Source organism: Panicum virgatum, chromosome 2K (genome assembly GCF_016808335.1).
Source record: "Panicum virgatum strain AP13 chromosome 2K, P.virgatum_v5, whole genome shotgun sequence".
Lineage (NCBI taxonomy): Eukaryota > Viridiplantae > Streptophyta > Magnoliopsida > Poales > Poaceae > Panicum > Panicum virgatum.
Genome location: NC_053137.1, coordinates 50,569,467 through 50,588,692, shown reverse-complemented (window position 1 = coordinate 50,588,692; position 19,226 = coordinate 50,569,467). Strand labels below are relative to the sequence as shown.

Below are 19,226 nucleotides of genomic sequence, written 5' to 3'. Positions count from 1 at the left end.
GAGTCAACGCATCCGGCGTAGTCTGAATCCGAATATCCTATGACATCAAGATGATCCAACCTTCTGTACATAAGCATGCAATCCTTGGTGCCTTGTAAATACCGAAGAATTTTCTTTGCAGCTTTCCAGTGATCCATTCCAGGATTACTTTGATATCGACCTAACATACCCACAGCAAAACTTATATCTGGTCGAGTACAAGTTGAGAGATACATTAAGCTCCCAACAACTGATGCATACGGAATTGATTCCATTTCTTTCCGTTCCAAGTCATTTTTGGGACATTGCATTGCACTAAATTTGTCACCTTTTTGGATTGGAACAATTCCGGATGAGCATTTGTCCATTCTAAATCTCTCCAAAACTTTATTGATATATCCTTGTTGAGACAATCCTAATAGCCCTTGCTTTCTATCACGGAATATTTCTATTCCGATTACATAGGATGCCTCTCCCATATCTTTCATTTCGAAGTTCTTAGAGAGATATTTCTTAACATCATGTAACAAAGAAACATCATTAGCAGCAAGAAGAATATCATCAACATATAGAACTAGTATAACAAACTTGCTCCCACTGACCTTCATGTATATACACCGATCAACGGTGTTTTCTACAAAACCATAAGATGTAATGGTATCGTTAAATTTAATATACCATTGTCGGGAAGCTTGCTTTAGTCCATATATTGACTTCTTCAATTTACACACTAAATTTTCCTTTCCTGATACCTTGAAGCCTTCTGGTTGGTCCATATATACTTCCTCTTCTAAATCACCATTTAAAAAGGCAGTCTTTACATCCATTTGGTGAAGCTCTAAATCAAAATGTGCCACCATAGCCATAATGATTCTTAAAGAATCCTTCTTTGAAACTGGGGAGAAGGTTTCTTTATAGTCAATGCCATCCTTTTGAGTGTAACCTTTGGCAACAAGTCTGGATTTATATCTCTCAATATTGCCTTTGGAGTCGTGCTTGGTCTTATAGACCCATTTACACCCGACTTGCTTTGCATCATTAGGCAATTCAACTAAATCCCATACTTTATTGTCATCCATTGATTTTAACTCTTCTTTCATTGCATTATACCACTTTTCAGAATCATCACAATTCATGGCTTGCTTAAATGAGAGTGGATCTTTATCAATACTCAAGTCACATTCTTGTTCTACCGAGTATACCACATAATCATTTGAAATGGCAGGTCTCTTTTCTCTTGTAGACCTTCTTAATGTGGTTTCTACTGGTTGAACCTTTTCTGCTTGCACTTGAGTATTATTGGACGGTTCTTCAAGTGTCATAGTATCAGAAATACTAGTACTCAAATTTTCCACCTGAATTTATTTAATCTCCACAATTCGTGGTTCATTACTCCCACTGAATTGGCCATTCTCAATTAATCAAGCATTACCAGATTCTACAATTCTCGTACTATGGTTTGGACAATAGAATCTGTACCCTTTAGACCGTTCTGGATAGCCGATGAAATAACCACTGATGGTTCTTGCATCAAGCTTCTTTTCATGTGGATTATATATCCTTACTTCTGCAGGGCAACCCCAAACATGAAGATGTCTTAAACTGAGTTTCTTTCCAGTCCATAGCTCATAAGGAGTTTTAGGAACCGCCTTACTAGGAACCCGGTTTAATAAATATGTTGAGCTCTTTAATGCATGCATCCACAAGGATAATGGCACAGAACTATAACTCAACATACTCCTAACCATTTCCATTAGAGTATGGTTTCGCCTTTCGGACACACTATTTTGTTGAGGTGTACCGGGCATTGTGTATTGTGCACAAATACCATGACTTTCGAGGAACTTCGCAAAGGGACCTGGACATTGTCCACTTTCATTGAATTTTCCATAATACTCACCACCTCTATCAGATCTCACCACTTTAACTTTCTTATCATGATGCCTTTCAACTTCATTAACGAATATCTCTAAGACATTCACAGATTGAGACTTTTCATGCAGCAAGTATAAGTAACAATATCGTGAGAAATCATCAATAAAAGTGATAAAATACTTTTCACCATTCCATGAAGGAACATCAAAAGGACCACATATATCAGTGTGTATTAACTGTAATGATTCAGTACTTCTTGTAGCAGGATACTTTGATATATGTGAGGTTTGCTTTCCTTTAATGCAATCTACACATATGTCCCAATCAGTAAAATCCAACTGAGGTAAGATGTTATTTTTTATTAACCTCATCACTCTTTATTTGGATATGTGACCAAGTCTTTTATGCCACAAGAAAGCTGAATTCTCATTATAGGCACTGCGCTTTTTACCAATACTTTGCTCAATATTAAACAAGGATTCAGCAAATTTAACATCAAGATTAAAACGGTACAAGTCTTCTATTAAAGCACCAGATGCATAATAGTACTTATTCTTACATAATGAAAACACACCATGTCCAATCTCGAACTTAAATCCTAACTTATCCAACTTTGCAACAGAAACTAAACTTCTAGCACACTCAAGAACATAAAGACACTTTTCTAGATCCAAGTGATAGCCAGTATCAAGGATCAAACGGTACGTCCCAATTCCTTCAATTCGTGCCTTCATTCTGTTCCCCATATACAAGAATTGACCACTTCTTCTTATGGGTTGGATCGAAAGGAATCCCTGTGTAATATGTGAAACATGAGTGGTAGCGCCAGTATCTAACCACCAGGTATTATTAGGCACTTCCATAAGATTTGATTTGAGGCATACTGAAACATAATGCATACCTTTCTTTTCGAACCAACTCTTTCTTTTCAGGCAATCCTTCTTATAGTGACCACTCTTCTTGCAGAAATAGCATATATCCTTTCGGATTTGGCCATCGTTAACCTTTAGTGATGCATTGCCCTTCTTGTTGTTCTTATACCTTGGTTTAGCCTTACTGCTGCTAGCTTCATTGTGAACCGTGAAGTGAACATAATGCTCTTTCGATTTCTTTAATCTCCCTTCCTTCTGAATCAGCATGGCCTTTATCTCTTGAAGATTCCACTTATCTTTAAGGCTGTTATAGTTTACTTGAAATTGGCCAAACTGAGTCGGAAGTGAGTTCATGATGAATTGCACAACAAGAGAGTCATCTAGCTTCACTTCCTTTGATGCCAACTTTGCTGCAAGGTTCACCATGCTAGTCACATGATCATTCATAGAGCATGACCAATCAAACTTCTTGTTTGTAAGTTCAGTAAGAAGGTTCCCAGCAATTGACTTATCTGTAATGTCAGACTGAGAGTATTCCTTAAGCTTTGCCATGAACTCTTTTGCATTTTCAGTCTTAGGCATCGATGGCTTAACATTTTCTGCGACCATCAATCGCATTAAGTTTAAGCTCAATCTGTTAGATCGATCCCAAGCTTAATAAGTAGACTTTTCTGCATCAGTGCTCTCATCAGTAAGTGCTGCAGGCTTCTGTTCCATGGCTAATGCCAAATCCAGATTCATTACACCCAATTGGAATTGGATCTGTTCGGCCCATTCAGCATAGTTAAAGCCATTGAACTTAACAAAGCCACTGCTCTGCATAGGCAGGTTGAGGGAGGCTGCAACCAATTAAACATGCTTTATCATTAAGACAAGTAGTAAAATGGATTTGAACAGTAAGCTTTAATTTTTATATCTAAGGTCATCTTTGGATGAAACTTAAATATAATATTTATCAATTAGAGATGCTTCTATATTTTTATGAACGATCAGACAATCACAAGTTTATATACATGTCATCTTTGGATAAACAAGTATATTTTTAAATCATGTCATCAGTTCCTTTAAATCACTAATTATGTGTAAATAGCCCATCTTTGGATGTGCTTTAGAACACATCAATTAGCGATTACTATAATGTCATTTGAAACATCAGAAACCAAAAACAATAATAATCAGATCCATTTATGGTCTGTACGGTGATTTCAAGCTCTAGATCACTTTGGTGATAAACTAAGCTTATTATTCAATACAGGCATGATTAGCAAAGACTAATCAAGATGATCGCTAATGGGAATTGCATTTCTGTGCGATCCCTTGCACACTTGCATAAGGAAACTTTAATGCTCTAACTTTTCTCTCTTATTCTAGTAGAGTATTGCATTCACAACAATAAAAGAGAATCAGAACTGGCAAAGCACACTATAGTGAATGATTACCATGATCGACAACTCTAGTTGCATTAATTAATCGGCAAACTATTATGAATCCATATAATCAGAACTATAAACTGTCAGTTTCAAACAGTCATGAACACACGTATGTGATTGCAATTATGATCCAAACAAGCAAAGGATCTAGAAGAAAAACGAACCCATAATGTGAATCAAAAGTACCGCTAAAACCTTGCTCTGATACCAATTGTTAGAAAAAATAGTAGTCACGATAATGCGGATCTTTGCGGCACAATATGATTCAACAAGCATGGAAACTTTCATCAAAATATGCAAACACACCTTGCTCCATATTGCAACCTTTCCTTGATATCTTTCTTCTTCTCTTTGCCTTACACCGTCATGCCTTCTGGATGGATCAGAGAAATGAACGTGCGCTGTGCTTGTGTTGATGTGCAAAACTCCCAAAATGAACCAGCAACTGACTTGCTTTTATACTTAGCGAAGAGACATGCCTGTTGCCAAGAGACACCTTCCAGCGAACAGCCAACCGGCCAGCCGCAACCCGCAACAGACGCCTGCCAATCACATCCACAGCCAAACGTACAGGCATCCATTTGCTTTGTGCATGCAACCGCTAAGTACTTGCCACGTTAATGCACCGGCCAGTTACCACTAATACATGTTCACGTACGTGTCAACACACATCATCAATGCACAGGTGATGATAATGCATATTTTATGCATATACACACATTCATTAGTGACTCAATTAAGCAAGAGAAGAGGGAATTAAAACCCATAATTCTAATTAATAATATTTAGTAACCATCATACTAAATCTTTAATACTAGAATTAATCTATTATTTACATTGGCCACTAAAGATTAAAATAATCTTACAGTCTGCTCCTGGCGCTGCATCACATCGGATGCTTGATACCAATTAGAAGTATTAGATATAAGTTAATTACAAAACCAATTGCATAAATGGAGACTAATTCGCAAGACATCCATTAAATCTAATTAGTCCATGATTTTGTGCTACATTAATATATGCTAATGATGGATTAATTGAACTTAATAGATTTGTCTCATGAATTAGCCCTGGTTTATGCAATTAGTTTTATAGTTAGCTTATGTTTAGCCCCCCTAATTTGTATCCCAACATCTGATGTGACCCAAACTGAAAATTAGTCATTGGATCCAAACACTACATTTTGTGTGAATGCACTTAAGGAACAACTGAAAAATTACTCCCTCCATTTTTATTTACATGTCATATTAGGTTTGTACTGAGTCAAATTTAACTAGTTTTGACCAAGTTTATAGAAAAATATAGCAACAACTATTACTACCCAAATATGCACTATCAATATAATCTCATAGTGAATTTAATGAAACAAATTTGGTGTTGTACATATTATTATTTTTTCTATAAATTTGATTAAAATTGATCAAGTTTAATTTAGGATAAACCTAATACGATATGTAAATAAAAATAAGAGAGAGTACTAGTAGTAATTTTACCTGTCTATTGGGTCGTGGCTGCACCATCCACGAACCGAAGGCGTGGAAAATCTAGAGGAAAATTGCTCGATCGTCTGGTGGCGCTGGTGTTTCCAAGGACAGTGCGCGTGAGTTCCAGTAGGGGCGCGCCCCTTCTGTTCCCTTAAAAAAAAAGGACAGGGCGGGGGAAACGTGATCTGCCGGGACACAGGCAGCGGGCAGCGAGTGCAAGATCGCAGCGCAAGATGGCCGCCGTACGCGCGGAGGGCGCCGCCGGGAGCCGGGAGACGGTCTGCGTGACGGGCGCCGGCGGGTACATCGCCTCGTGGCTCGTCAAGCTCCTCCTCGCCCGCGGCTACACCGTCCACGGCACCGTCCGCGACCTGGGTGCGCAGCTCCGACCTCCGAGCACTACTAATCATTCGTCGCTTGTGTGTGTCTGCACTAGCTTAGCAAGATCAGTACACATCTTGCTTGAGAGGTGATGGCTTGGTCTTGTTCTGTGTGACTGTTTATAAGTATCTGTGTTTAGGCTGAGAGGAAGACTGCCCATCTGAAGCAGCTGGAGAACGCATCTGAAAAGCTCAAACTTTCCAAGGCCGATCTCCTCGACTACGACGCCATGGCGGCTGCCATCGCGGGGTGCCAGGGGGTTTTCCACGTTGCCACTCCAGTTCCTTCGGGGAAGATAACTGATCCAGAGGTAGCCTTTTTTTGCCGTGGGATACTACTACTAGACTTGCAAACCAAAGCGCTAGCTCACTGTCCGAGAACGATGCCCATTATCCGAACTTGCCACGGCTTTCTGCTGCTTTTTTTTCTCGTATTTTGTTCTCCACACGTATTACATGATTACTACGCCGTGCGCAACTGTTCAGCGAGAAATGCTGGGCCCTGCTGTCAATGGCACCACAAACGTACTCAAGGCCGCCTCAGCTGCGGGTGCGCGGCGTGTGGTCGTTGTTTCATCCATGGTGGCTGTTGAGATCGACCCGAAAGATTGGCCCAAAGACAAGATCAAAGATGAAGGCTGCTGGTCAGACCCAGAAGCCTGCAGGAACAACCAGGTAAGTAGGTAACTGTAAACACAGCTGCAGTCAATGTCCGGCAGATTTGAATTGGTCACTTCGCCCTGGGCGACTGCAGGACTGGTACTCTGTTGCCAAGAGGTGCACTTGAGTATGGGAAGCAAACCGGGCTGGATGTTGTTACTGTCAACCCAGCCCTGGTCTTCGGTCCCCTTCTGCAGCCAACGCTCAACACAAGCTGCCAGTTCCTCGTCTACTTCCTGAAAGGTTTCACGCACTCATCACACATGAGCTAAATATGAGCCGGATTCCCTTTTTTTATTTTACTATTGGTTTCAGATTTTCAGTCGACCACCTTATGCTCACATGTAAATTACTTTTCTTGAAGTGGTAAATACATCTGCACAACATCTTTTATCTTCATGCCGCAGGAGGCCCTGATCAAATGAGGAACAAACTTTGGCACATCGTTGATGTTCGGGATACCGCCGATGCTCTTTTGCTGGTCTATGAGGCACCTGAAGCCTCTGGCAGGCACATCTGCGCACCTCACTTCATCAGCGCCCGTGACCTTCTGGACTTACTGAAGAGCATGTACACTGAGTACCCTTTCATGAGCAAGTAAGCCTTCTATTAGCTTGGCAGACATTTCTCTTGTTTTTTTTCGTACTTTTTATAAAATGATAAACGGAAGCTAGCAAAAGTCTAACTTTGACACGATCTGCAGGGAGAGCATCTGTGACATGGATCACCCAGCTCCAATGACGTCTGACAAGCTGAAGAAACTGGGGTGGAAGGCCAGGCCGTTGAAGGAAACTATCGCGGATACCGTTGAGTTCTGCAAGAACGCTGGGTTTCTTGAGGATGTGGAGGGGAGTCCCTGCCGTTTTCCTGATGTTTACAACAAAATCTAGCTTGAGAAAGAATCTTATTGGATTTCGTTGTGGCTTCGATGTCTCCTCGGACGGATGTTGCTTCTCGGTGCCTTCGGTTTTGGGGGTTGGCAGCGTGAAGTCGGAGTTGCTGCGTCAGAGGCGTGGCTCGGCAACGATAACACGTGTCGACCCTCCCTAGAGCTGGGAATCTACATCCTCTGGGGACGAGGCGAGAGTTCATGATCGGAAGTCGGAGCTGCTCTTCACGGGGTGTCGAGCTTGGCAACGATAACTGGTTGTGGCTACTTACTTCGGGACCGGTGGTATGTGGTTTGTGGGTGGCCTGCCATGGGAAGTCGGAGCTGTTGGCAACTTTGCTTCCATGCTCGGCACTAATAACCTTTGGTAGTGTGTCGTGTATTGTACTCCATCGTGTCGCGTGGGTTGGTAGCCTCTCGGGAGGTCTTTTTTAAATTCTCGTTGGGCTATTGTTTTCTTGTACTCGATTCCTTTCGACTTAATTGATCAGAGCTCCTGCCTTTAGTTCAAAAAAAAAAAGAATCTTATTGAACGTACACCGGAGGAAGCACACGTGTGGCAACTGTTTCGCTTCAGCTGCTTGATGCTTATTGTTCTGATTTCAAGTATGAGAACCACTTCAATGCTGATGCATTTCATTTTTAAAGAAACAATACTTAGAACCCTTACTTTTTTTCCACGAAGTATCTGAATATGAGCATTTATGTCCTGAAACTTTTCAAGTAGTTCACCATAAGTCCACTCCATGTCCAATCACGAACCTAGATTTTCACTTGGAACAACCACTCAAAATGATGAAGATTCAGATGCTCACATGAAGTTCATAGAGCATCTGAATCTTCATCATTAATGAGGATCCAAGAAACGTTTAAGGATCTCCCGTGCACTTTACTCTTCATGCATCTCTGGTCTCTGGAACAAGCATCCTCTCCGTGTTCCAAAGTTTCTGACGCTGGGCACACGAGGGCTCATGCGCAGCTCGATCGGCGAGTGGCAGGGAGAGCATCGGCGACATGCGTGGTCACCCCTGCTCGGATGATGGCCGGCGAGCTGAGGAGGCTGGGGTGGAGCCGCCGGCCGCTGGAGGAGACGATCGCCGCCACCGTTTCCCTCCTCTCCGCTTGCAACAGAATTTAGCCTCGCAGAGGGAGCAGAAGGATCAACACACATTCTGCCACGGATGCTTTTGATGCATGCAAGATAGAGCTCCTTGGCATCAAAACAACAGTAAGATGCCGTTTTGCTGCCACTCATACAGAGAAATAAAGTTTCCTTCAGTCGTGTTCCAACTCAAAAAGGCGATGGCTAACACACACACAAAAAAAGGCGATGGCTAGGGCCGAATATTTTCAGGGTGCAAAAAAAAAAAGAGAGAAAAAAATCAGAAATTGATCCAATTTATGATGCTGGTGCTAGGCCTCAACAGCTGTGGAGCACAACATGCTAGCCTCACTGCCTCAGTTTGAAGGAGAAATCTTTGAGAAGTTTTTTACCCCAGTTTCACACTAATTTTTCCGAACTTTCTTAAACAGTGACGATTATTGACGCTTAAATCATGGTCTTATTCGTACCAGACTCGCATGTTTCTGCAACAGCTAGGGATGCAAGTTCCATCTTTTTTGGGTTAATAGGTCGATCCAAAACTTGATAAAATGAACTAGAATGGCATGCTACGCAATTAATTTGGAAAAGAAAATGAACTAAGATGAGAAATCCAAAAACACCAATTTGCATTCCTAGCAACAGTAATAAATAAACCACTACATTTCACCATTATTTGTTGTGCAAGAAAGAGATCGCGATAGTTACCGTTTTTTCTTTCCTAATGTCTAAACTGAAAAGAGGGGAATCCTTTTGCCCACGATCGGGACACGATTGAAAAGTCATCGGAGCCCCCAACACAACGGACGGGGGGGCGGATTTGTGCCGTCTAGAAGCTTCCGTCCACGCCCTCGTGGCCCACCGTCAGCCTCAGACTTGGCCATCTGAGAATCACGGAAATGCCCCTGGCCGCCATTTCTTTCCCCTCTCGCAAGCCAGGGCCGCGGACTCGCGAGGGGTTTAAGAGGCGCGCACGCTTAACGCCGCCGCCGCCGCCGCGCACTAGGGTTTTTCGGACCTCGCATCCTCCTCCTCCTCCCCGTCACGCCGCCGCCGGGAGCCGCGCCCAAGCTCGAGCGCCAGCCATGGCCTTCGGAGCTCTCGTCGCCTCGAGGCTGGCCAGGTCCGGCCGCACCCTCGCCTCCGCCGTTACCCAGGTCCGCGCCGCCTCTGATCCCCTGCACCTGCCCGTTGTCTCTCGGCCAAGGCCCAGTTTCTATCCTTCTGAGATTCTAGCAATTTCTGGTGTGTGCGTTCGTCTTATGGTGTTTGTGTTGGTCCGGTGTGCTGATCTGTTCTGCTCGCGCGATCTGATTAGGCTCCCGCGGCCCAGCGAACGGCGCCTCCTCTGCTCTCCAGGCTCGGAGCTGTAGCTCGTGCTCTCAGGTAATTAGGAACTGGAGATGTCATGTCATCAGCCGTTCTGCATCCGTGACATTTTGGTTCTTCACTTTTCCGATGCCTGAGTGAGTGCTATGTGTGCAGCACAAAGCCGGCGGCGGCAGATGTCATCGGGATCGATCTTGGCACAACGAATTCCTGTGTCTCCGTCATGGAGGGAAAGGTGTGTTTTCCCCCTGTTCACTCAGAAACTTGCGATGCCCTGTTCCTTTTTTTAAGTAAGATGCTGTACCTATATGTAATAAATGTCATGGCTTGAACAGCTGCTACTAGTTTAAGTCATTAGCTAATTATTAGTATCATGGCTTGAAATTACTGGAATAGGAGTACATGTTCAATTGGCAGTTGATTGTGAAACTGGTTGTCAGGAAGTGATTTATGAATTTGCTTGTGCAGACACCACGGGTTATTGAAAATGCCGAAGGCGCGAGGACGACGCCGTCCATTGTCGCCAAGAATCAGAATGGTGACCTGCTAATTGGTATCACTGCGAGCCGGCAAGCAGTGACCAATGCCCAGAACACAATCCGTGGGTCTAAGCGTCTGATTGGTAGGACTTTTGATGACCCACAGACCCAGAAGGAGATGAAGATGGTGCCTTACAAGATTGTCAGGGCACCGAATGGTGATGCCTGGGTGGAGATGGGTGGCCAGAAGTACTCCCCAAGCCAGATCGGTGCATTTGTTCTCACCAAGATGAAGGAAACTGCAGAGGCTTACCTTGGCAAGACAGTCTCCAAGGCTGTTATTACCGTCCCAGCTTATTTCAATGATGCTCAGCGTCAGGCTACCAAGGATGCTGGTAGGATTGCTGGACTGGAGGTGATGAGGATTATCAACGAGCCCACTGCTGCAGCTCTGTCGTATGGAATGAACAACAAGGAGGGCCTTATCGCTGTATTTGACCTTGGTGGTGGCACATTTGATGTGTCAATCCTTGAGATATCAAATGGTGTTTTTGAGGTAACTTTCTTCTCACAGGACAGATTCTATATGCAGATGTTGAAATAGGCATTCTAATTCTTAATTAATTTTAACACATTGTTCAGGTCAAGGCAACCAATGGTGATACTTTCCTTGGTGGTGAGGATTTTGATGGTGCCCTGCTTGAGTATCTTGTTTCCGAGTTCAAGAAATCTGACAACATTGATCTGAGCAAGGACAAGTTAGCGCTGCAAAGGCTCAGGGAAGCTGCTGAGAAGGCCAAGGTCGAGCTTTCCTCCACTATGCAGACTGAAATCAACCTCCCCTTTATCACTGCTGATGCCTCTGGTGCGAAGCACTTCAACATTACCTTGACCAGATCGAAGTTTGAGTCTCTTGTGAGCAACCTCATCGAGAGGACTCAGATCCCTTGTGTGAACTGCCTCAAGGATGCTGGCATCTCTGCAAAAGAGATTGATGAGGTTCTACTCGTTGGTGGAATGACAAGGGTGCCAAAGGTCCAGGAGGTTGTTTCTCAGATATTCAACAAGCCACCAAGCAAGGGTGTCAATCCAGATGAGGCTGTCGCCATGGGTGCTGCTATTCAGGGCGGCATCTTGAGGGGTGATGTGAAGGAGCTCCTGTTGCTGGATGTCACACCCCTCTCCCTCGGAATTGAGACTCTTGGTGGCATCTTCACCAGGCTGATTAACCGGAACACCACAATTCCAACCAAGAAGAGCCAGGTCTTCTCCACCGCTGCAGATAACCAGACACAGGTTGGAATCAAGGTGCTTCAGGGTGAGAGGGAGATGGCTACAGATAACAAACTTCTTGGTGAATTCCAGCTTGAAGGCATTCCACCAGCTCCAAGAGGCATGCCCCAGATTGAGGTCACCTTCGACATTGATGCCAATGGCATCGTGAAGGTGTCAGCGAAGGACAAATCCACTGGCAAAGAGCAAGAAATTACCATCAAGTCTTCTGGTGGTTTGTCGGAGGGTGATATTGAGAAGATGGTGAGGGAGGCTGAGCTGCATGCTCAAAAGGACCAGGAAAAGAAGGCCCTGATTGATCTCAAGAACTCTGCAGATACCACAATCTACAGTATCGAGAAGAGCGTCAGTGAGTACAAGGACAAGGTTCCTGCTGAAGTCACCAAGGAGATCGAGTCTGCCGTCTCTGATCTGAGGGCAGCTATGTCTGAGGACGATCTGGACAAGATCAAGCAGAAACTGGAAGCCGCAAACAAGGCAGTGTCGAAGATTGGAGAGCACATGCAGCAAGGTGGTGGCGGCAGCACAGGCAGCGGCGGCAGCAGTAGCGGTGGAGACCAGACTCCTGAAGCTGAGTACCAGGACGCCAAGGAAGCCAAGATGTAGACTGAACCTGCATCAAGTCTCCACTTTTGCGTGTACCCATTTAGGAAGTTGATATCTTCACCTGCCTCCGGTCACTTAGTTTTCTGTGAGGGCTACGAAAATTGTAACATTTCTTTCGGCAAATTTTGGGCTGCTGGATAAATTGTGTGGGGCGGACAAACTCATCTGTCACTAGATTTAATTATCTGTTTTCTGTGAGGGCTAAGGGAATTGTAATATTTCTTTTGGCAAATTTTGGGCTGCTGGATAAATTGTGAGGGGTCAAACTCACTGTCACTAGATTTAATGATCCTTGCTGATTGCTTGTTTGTCACAGATACATTGAAAATTTCAAAAAGAAGTTGAAACATGTAGTTTCAATGACTATTTACTTTTGTTCTCCAAATAAAGTTGCCTGGTCTCACTTCAGTACTAGCAGTAACTGGTCGTCGATGTTTCTCGTGCTTCGTTATGCAAAAAGAAGATGCAAGTGTTTTCAGCCATTGTACATGTGGTGTAGGTCTGATAGAACCCTTCTGGCCATCCATGGCAGATACTGGCCACATCCACGTTCAGAACACGGGAAGTAGGTCTGATTGAACCCTTCTGGCCATCCATGGCAAATAACTCAAAACGTGTTATTTATATGTTTTTCACCTTTTCAATTAGGTCTGTATCATTGAAATGCAAATTGCTGTCTGACCGTAACTTGTACAGAATAAAGTCATTTCTCACCTATTGACAACTGCTAACCCACTGTTGCATCTTTTTCTGCATTTACATATTCAGGTAAGTGAATAAGCAATGATATTGAGACCTTCAAGGTTATTAAGAGAGCTTGGAAGCTCATATATGTGGTGCTATGAAAGGAGAAGAATGTCCGTAGAGCAAACTACTTTACAGTGCCAGGTTTAAAAATTTCCTGTTTCAGGTTTATATCTGCTGTCCTGTCATTGTTGTTGCTGAAAATTTTTCAACATGAGTAGGGTGTAGGGCACATCATATTGTAGAATGTAGAGCGGATAGTACAGCTAGAGCAGAGCTGTCCTATGTAAGTGCATCTAATGCTTGCCAGTATATCATGCTGTGTTTACATCAACTTTAACCTTTTGTTCTAAGGAATTATTTACAGATGTTCAATTGAGGTTATTTCCTTCTGTCGTTAGCTATTGTACAAGAGATAGCTCTGGTGAGATGATTTGAAATAGTTATTACAGTGGTGCAATTACCAATTAGTGTTGCCAATTTATTCGATGTGTACTGTCGTAAATGATTTCTCAGCTAGAGAGATCCCAAAACAAGTGCTTATACATATAGTATTTTCCAATGTATCTCTTGGTAATTTGTACAAGGCAGGTGGCCGATGGCAAATGTCATCGACTACAACCTCTTTAGAAATCCTCCCACATTCGAACCTCTTTGGAAATCTTCAGTAGTGCTCAATCATGCGACCCACTGGAAAGACCAGATAATGGAAACCTGAACACAGGAATGCCTCAGTTCCCAGAAGATTTTCAATGCCTGACGGCAAGGCAAGGTCAAGCAGTAGAATGCCTCAAGATAGGGTAATGCATAAGTAGAATGACATACAGATCCTCTGCAAATCATCGTACAGTCAAGAAAAAAATGTGCTGATATTTGCTATGTGGAGTGTTGCAACTAACGCCCCGATTCCAAGCCCATGGCAGCTTTGTTTGTGATGCTGAAATTTCCTGTAGTACCAGCGGAGTTCACCACAGACGGCTCCCCGAGCAACCTGTCCAGCTCTTCAGGATCCTCATGTGCCCATGGATGCTGCATGACCTTTCTCAGCCTATCAAGCTTATCTGCAACTTCCTTCATTGACGGCCTATTCACACCACTCATCTCCAAGCACTGCCTCGCTAATTCTGCAATCTCTTCAAGGTACTCCATGTTCTCATCGTTCCTGATCTGCTCATCTAGGATATCCTCAAGCTTGTTTTCCTTCATTGCACATAAAAACCTCATCGACAGGCTCTTGTCTTGCTCAGGTCCTTCAAGGCTGAATGCCTTCCTGCGTGTGAGCAACTCCAGGAGAACAACTCCGAAGCTATACACATCGCTCTTGTCTGTCAATTCGTAGGTCTGCATGTACTCCGGATCAAGGTACCCACAAGTCCCTTGGACAACCGTGACGAACTGTGACTTGTCATTTGGCGCTAGGATGGACGCGCCAAAGTCGGAGACTCTCGCCGTGTAGTCGCCATCTAGAAGGATGTTCGTCGACTTGACATCGCCGTGGAGGATCGGCGGCGATGCGCAAGAGTGGAGGTAGGCCAACGCCTCGGCGGACTCGTAAGCAACCCTCAGGCGAGTGCTCAAGGAGACGCGGCGAGTGTGGTCTCGGTGGATGAGGTCGAACAGCGTGCCGTTCGGGATGAACTCGTACACCAGCATGGGGACCTCGACCTCGAGGCAGCAGCCGAGGAGCTTCACGATGTTCTTGTGGTTGATCTGGGACAGGATCAGCATCTCCCTGCCGAACTCTTTCTTCTGCTGCTCGTCGATCGTCGTGCACCTCTTCACCGCTACCTCGACGCCGCTCTTCAGAACCCCCTTGTAGACGGTCCCGTGGCCGCCATGGCCGAGGACTCGCTGCGCGTCGAACCTGTTCGTGGCCTGCTGCAGCTCTTCTTCGGGGAAGATCTTGAACGACACGCCCTGTTGCGACTTCATCTCCTCGAACAGGAGCAGGCCGCCGTGCTGCCGGAAGTACCGCTGCTTGACGCGGTGCAGCTTTCGCCTCTCTCTGACCAAGTACGCGCAGGTGATGCCGATCACAAGAGCCACAAGGCCAACACTCGCACCTGCATGATGATTCAAACTGAGGTTTGAAAATTGAAATTGGTAGCTTTTGTTCGCTGCCTTGAAGGGGAATGAAAAGACAGATTCAAAAAGGGGGACTTGCTAATGCAGCCTCCTCAGCAACCTACCAACAACCGGCGCCATCAAAGCTGACCTTCGATTTCTCACGCACACGCCATTGACCATATCTCTCCCTCGCGGGCAGGAACATGTGAAATTCCCCAGCGTGTTTTCACATATCCCAGCGCAGGGGTAGGTAACATTGTCTGCGCACTCATCGATATCTGAAGTCGCAAAAAAAAAAGCTTCCTTAAAATCGTTGCATTAATTATTAGCTCTGCATGAAAACGAGAACGAAAATACAGTAGTAGATGAAAAACAATTGAATGCAACCCGGAAGGAGGTGTGCAAGAAAGAGGAGGAACCTGTACCTATGCATCCGTCTACGATGTACGGGTTGCCTGTGAACCCGTCGGAGCACCTGCAGCGGTAGCCGGCGTGGCCGTCGACGCAGTCGCTGTGGCCGCTGACGCACGCGTAGGGCACGGTCCTGTTGATCTTGGCCTGTTTGCATGTCTCCCGTGTGATCCCCCACTCCATCACAACCGGGGTCCTCGAGTCGTCGGCGTCGTAGAACGCCCTTGTGGTCAGGTAGCTGGTGCTGAAGCTGAAGTTGGCCCTCTCCATCACGGTGACGTAGTTGCAAGGGGTGTCCCTCCAGATCTCGCTGGTGTTGTAGAAGGAGTTGAAGAAGCCCGCGTAGTACCGGACGCCCGGGGGCAGATCCGCCTCGCAGCACCCAGCTGTGCGGGAGCACGAGCCGTTCCTTAGTGGCTCGTCGCACTTCGACAGGCAGCCGATGATGTACTGAGACAGACACATTTTTTTTTAGATTATGGATGTACTGAGACACATGGGTTGCAGAGATATATACAAGCTGCATCACTAGTAGCTTCGCTGGAAACCTTCAAAAAGAAGAAGAAGATGATGATGGAGCATGGGTTAATTAGTTACCGTGTCGCTGAGCATGTAGGCCATGCTCCGGCAGCCGAGGACGATGACCTTGTTGTCGTCCGCGGAGAGCACGTAGGGCAAGTTGCTGATGTTCATCCACGCGTTGCCCTGGAACACGGTGGCCGTGGCCTGGTCGTAGCACTGCCGGGAGATGAAGGTCTTGAGCCAGGCCTTGCCCTCGGGCACGGAGAACCGGATCACCTCCAGGGTGCCGTGGAAGAGCTTGGTGGCGCCGCCGACGGTGGTGCAGTTGACCCGGAACTCGGCGTTGATGGCGCACTGCGGGTCCAGCCCGAACGGGTACGGGACGGCGATGTCGCCGCACCTCGTCGCGCAGCCGGGCCACCGCGCCGCGGGGACGTCGGCCGTCGACGCGGCGGCGGCGGCGGCGAGCGCCGCCCACACGGCCAGAAGGATGAGCAGAGCCCGTGGCAACTCCATGGTTGGTGGTGCTGTCTGCCCGGCCATCAGAAAGAAAGGGAAATCCTCTGTTTTGCCTGCGTGGGATCCGGTTGGTTGCACTGCACCTGGTGATCACAACTTGGCAAGGATGGATGACCTGACCCGTTCCTTAATCCTTACTTCCTTTTACCAATTCCCAGTGGCCTTCCTGGGATTACTACAGGTGCCTCATCACCTTGAGATTTTCAAGCGTCCTCCCGTTGCAGCATCGCTCGCAACGACTGAGCCCTCGTTGAATGACGAATGGTCGACAATGCATCTTCTGCAGGGGCGGAGACAAGGGGGGCGGGCAGTGGCCTGGCATCCCCTAATGATGCCGTAGCACTATTATTAAAGGTGGAACTTACCCCAATGGCAGTCTGCGGCAAGATTTTTGACCCCCCCCAATTACTGCTTGGCCCCCCAATGATTAAATCCTGGCTCCGCCCCTGATCTTCTGCACACCACGGCACAATCAGATTAGTTACTCCATTCTAAATTACAAATCTATATGCGTTATATCTAAATAGTAGTAAAAATAGTATATTTAAGAATGTGAAAACGATTTCTTTCAAAAAAAAAGAATGTGAAAACGACATATAATTTGGACAAACTACTCTATTAACATGTGCTCCCCCATGAGTTAGTTAGAGATATCCAATAATTATCTATCTAACACTCTCTTTAACTAATTAAATATTCTAATCCAGTACTGCAAAGATACATATTTATCATTATGTAATTGTAATAAAGACAACTGGCAGCCGCAGCCAAACCCTCAAACACAACCCAGTCAACCCACCATCCAAGCTCAACCAACACAAGAGCAGCTACCACCACCCCCAGTTCACCCACCAAAACAAGAAAACCAAACCACAAATAGCCAACCCGCGGCACTACCAACCTTCGGGATGATCATGCCCATCTCCGGAGGTTCCACCCTAGACTTCGAAAACAAAAGACAGCGCAGAGACTACTTCAGGCAAGTACATTGCATCGTCTCCGAAGGTCAACCAAGAGAACCCAGTGGTCACACTCTCCGATCACCTTTTCCGAAGAAGATGTCAACCTCATCAGCTACCCACACACAGACGCTCTTGTCATCGAGGCAAACATTCAGGGCTGGAGGATTGTCAAGATACTAGTTGACACTGGCAGTTCTGCAGACATCATCTTTTCCGACACCTTCGACAAGATGGGCATCACCGAAGCCTGCTTCAGCCTTCGGATATCCCTTTAATGGGATTCGGAGGAAAGAGAGAGAACGCAATCGGCAAACTATCACTCCCTGTGTCCTTCGAAGACACGGCCAACGCAAGAACAGAGCACATCACCTTCGATGTGGTAGAGATGACCTACCCATAACGCGCCATCCTAGGAAGGGGGACAATCAACAAGTTCGAAGCTATCGTTCATCAACTGTACTTGTGCATGAAGATTCCAGCTCCCGCGGGGGTCATCACCGTCCGCGGGGACCAGCAGCTTGCACGGGACATTGAGCGGGGATACACCCTAGGCCAGAAAAATGTCCACAACCTTCGGATTGAATCCAAGTCTGTTACCTTCAAAGAGCAGCAGAGAGACAACGAGAAAGCAACCTTCGAGGAAGACTACGAAGTCAAGAAGGTCCCCCTTGACGTACATCTACCCGACAAAATGGTAACCATCAATGCAACCCTCGAGCCCGAGGAAGAAAAAGAGCTTCTTGAGTTCCTCCGCAAGAATCAAGATGTTTTTGCATGGTCCGCCAGTGACCTACAGGGTGTCAGCAGAGATATCATTGAGCATCGCTTGGATATCAACCCAAACATCAAGCCAAAGAAGCAGAAACTTCGCAAAATGGCAGATGAAAAAGTCGCAGCAGTCAAGGCCGAAGTCCAGAGACTGCTAGATGCAAATGTTATTCGAGAAGTCAAATACCCAACATGGCTGGCAAACACCTTGCCGGTCAAAAAGAAGAATGGCAAGTGGCGCATGTGCATCGATTTCACTTACCTGAATAAAGCCTGCCCGAAGGATGACTTCCCACTACCAAGAATCGACAGAGTCATCGATGATGTGGCAAACAGTCAACTGATGTCTCTGCTGGACTGTTTCTCCGGATACCATCAGATTTGGATGAGGAAAGAAGACGAAGAAAAAACAAGCTTCATAACCTCCTTCGGCACCTACTGCTTTGTGAGGATACCCGAAGGATTGAAAAATGCAGGTGTCAGCGTCCTGACCCGGCGGTCCGGACCCCAACTAGTAATGCTGCGTGTTTCCTCATCCCAGATGTTGATGCAAGAGACAACATAGTAACGCACGGGTTTATCCTGGTTCTGGCCGCGGGGCCGTATGTCCAGCAAGGGGGTGTGCGATGGCACTGTATTATCTTGCACCGGAGGTGCCTGTAGTAGGGGATACAGGCGAGGTAAGAGAGGAAGGGAAGCTCCCAGGTCTCTGCTAGAGGAGAAGTTGATTGAGGCGAGTGCCAATATCGGGTGCTCAATGGTGCTGAGTGTTGTGTTCTACCGAGTGGTCTGATCGCGCGATGTTGCCGACGTAGGTGATGATCCCCCTTAAAGGAAGCCCGCCTCCTCCTTTTA

At 45.9% G+C, this 19,226-nt stretch overlaps 2 protein-coding genes and 1 pseudogene across 2 annotated transcripts; 2 read left to right on the top strand and 1 right to left on the bottom strand.

Annotated features, from left to right (window-relative positions):
- The first annotated feature begins 5,821 nt into the window (after positions 1-5,821).
- Positions 5,822-8,106, top strand: LOC120683336 (annotated as a pseudogene).
- A 1,500-nt stretch (positions 8,107-9,606) lies between these two features.
- On the top strand, positions 9,607-12,744 carry LOC120683327 (heat shock 70 kDa protein, mitochondrial-like). Its single transcript, XM_039965403.1, has 5 exons — positions 9,607-9,828; positions 9,990-10,057; positions 10,157-10,235; positions 10,469-11,035; positions 11,122-12,744. Exons 1-5 carry the CDS (start codon positions 9,757-9,759, stop codon positions 12,376-12,378), a joined length of 2,043 nt encoding a protein of 680 aa, XP_039821337.1. The 5' UTR covers positions 9,607-9,756; the 3' UTR covers positions 12,379-12,744.
- An 899-nt stretch (positions 12,745-13,643) lies between these two features.
- Positions 13,644-16,752, bottom strand: LOC120683318 (putative wall-associated receptor kinase-like 16). The gene is made up of 4 exons (XM_039965393.1): positions 16,198-16,752; positions 15,615-16,050; positions 15,312-15,467; positions 13,644-15,185 (listed from the first exon to the last, which is right to left on the bottom strand). Exons 1-4 carry the CDS (start codon positions 16,663-16,665, stop codon positions 14,017-14,019), a joined length of 2,229 nt encoding a protein of 742 aa, XP_039821327.1. The 5' UTR covers positions 16,666-16,752; the 3' UTR covers positions 13,644-14,016.
- Between the last annotated feature and the right edge of the window lie 2,474 nt (positions 16,753-19,226).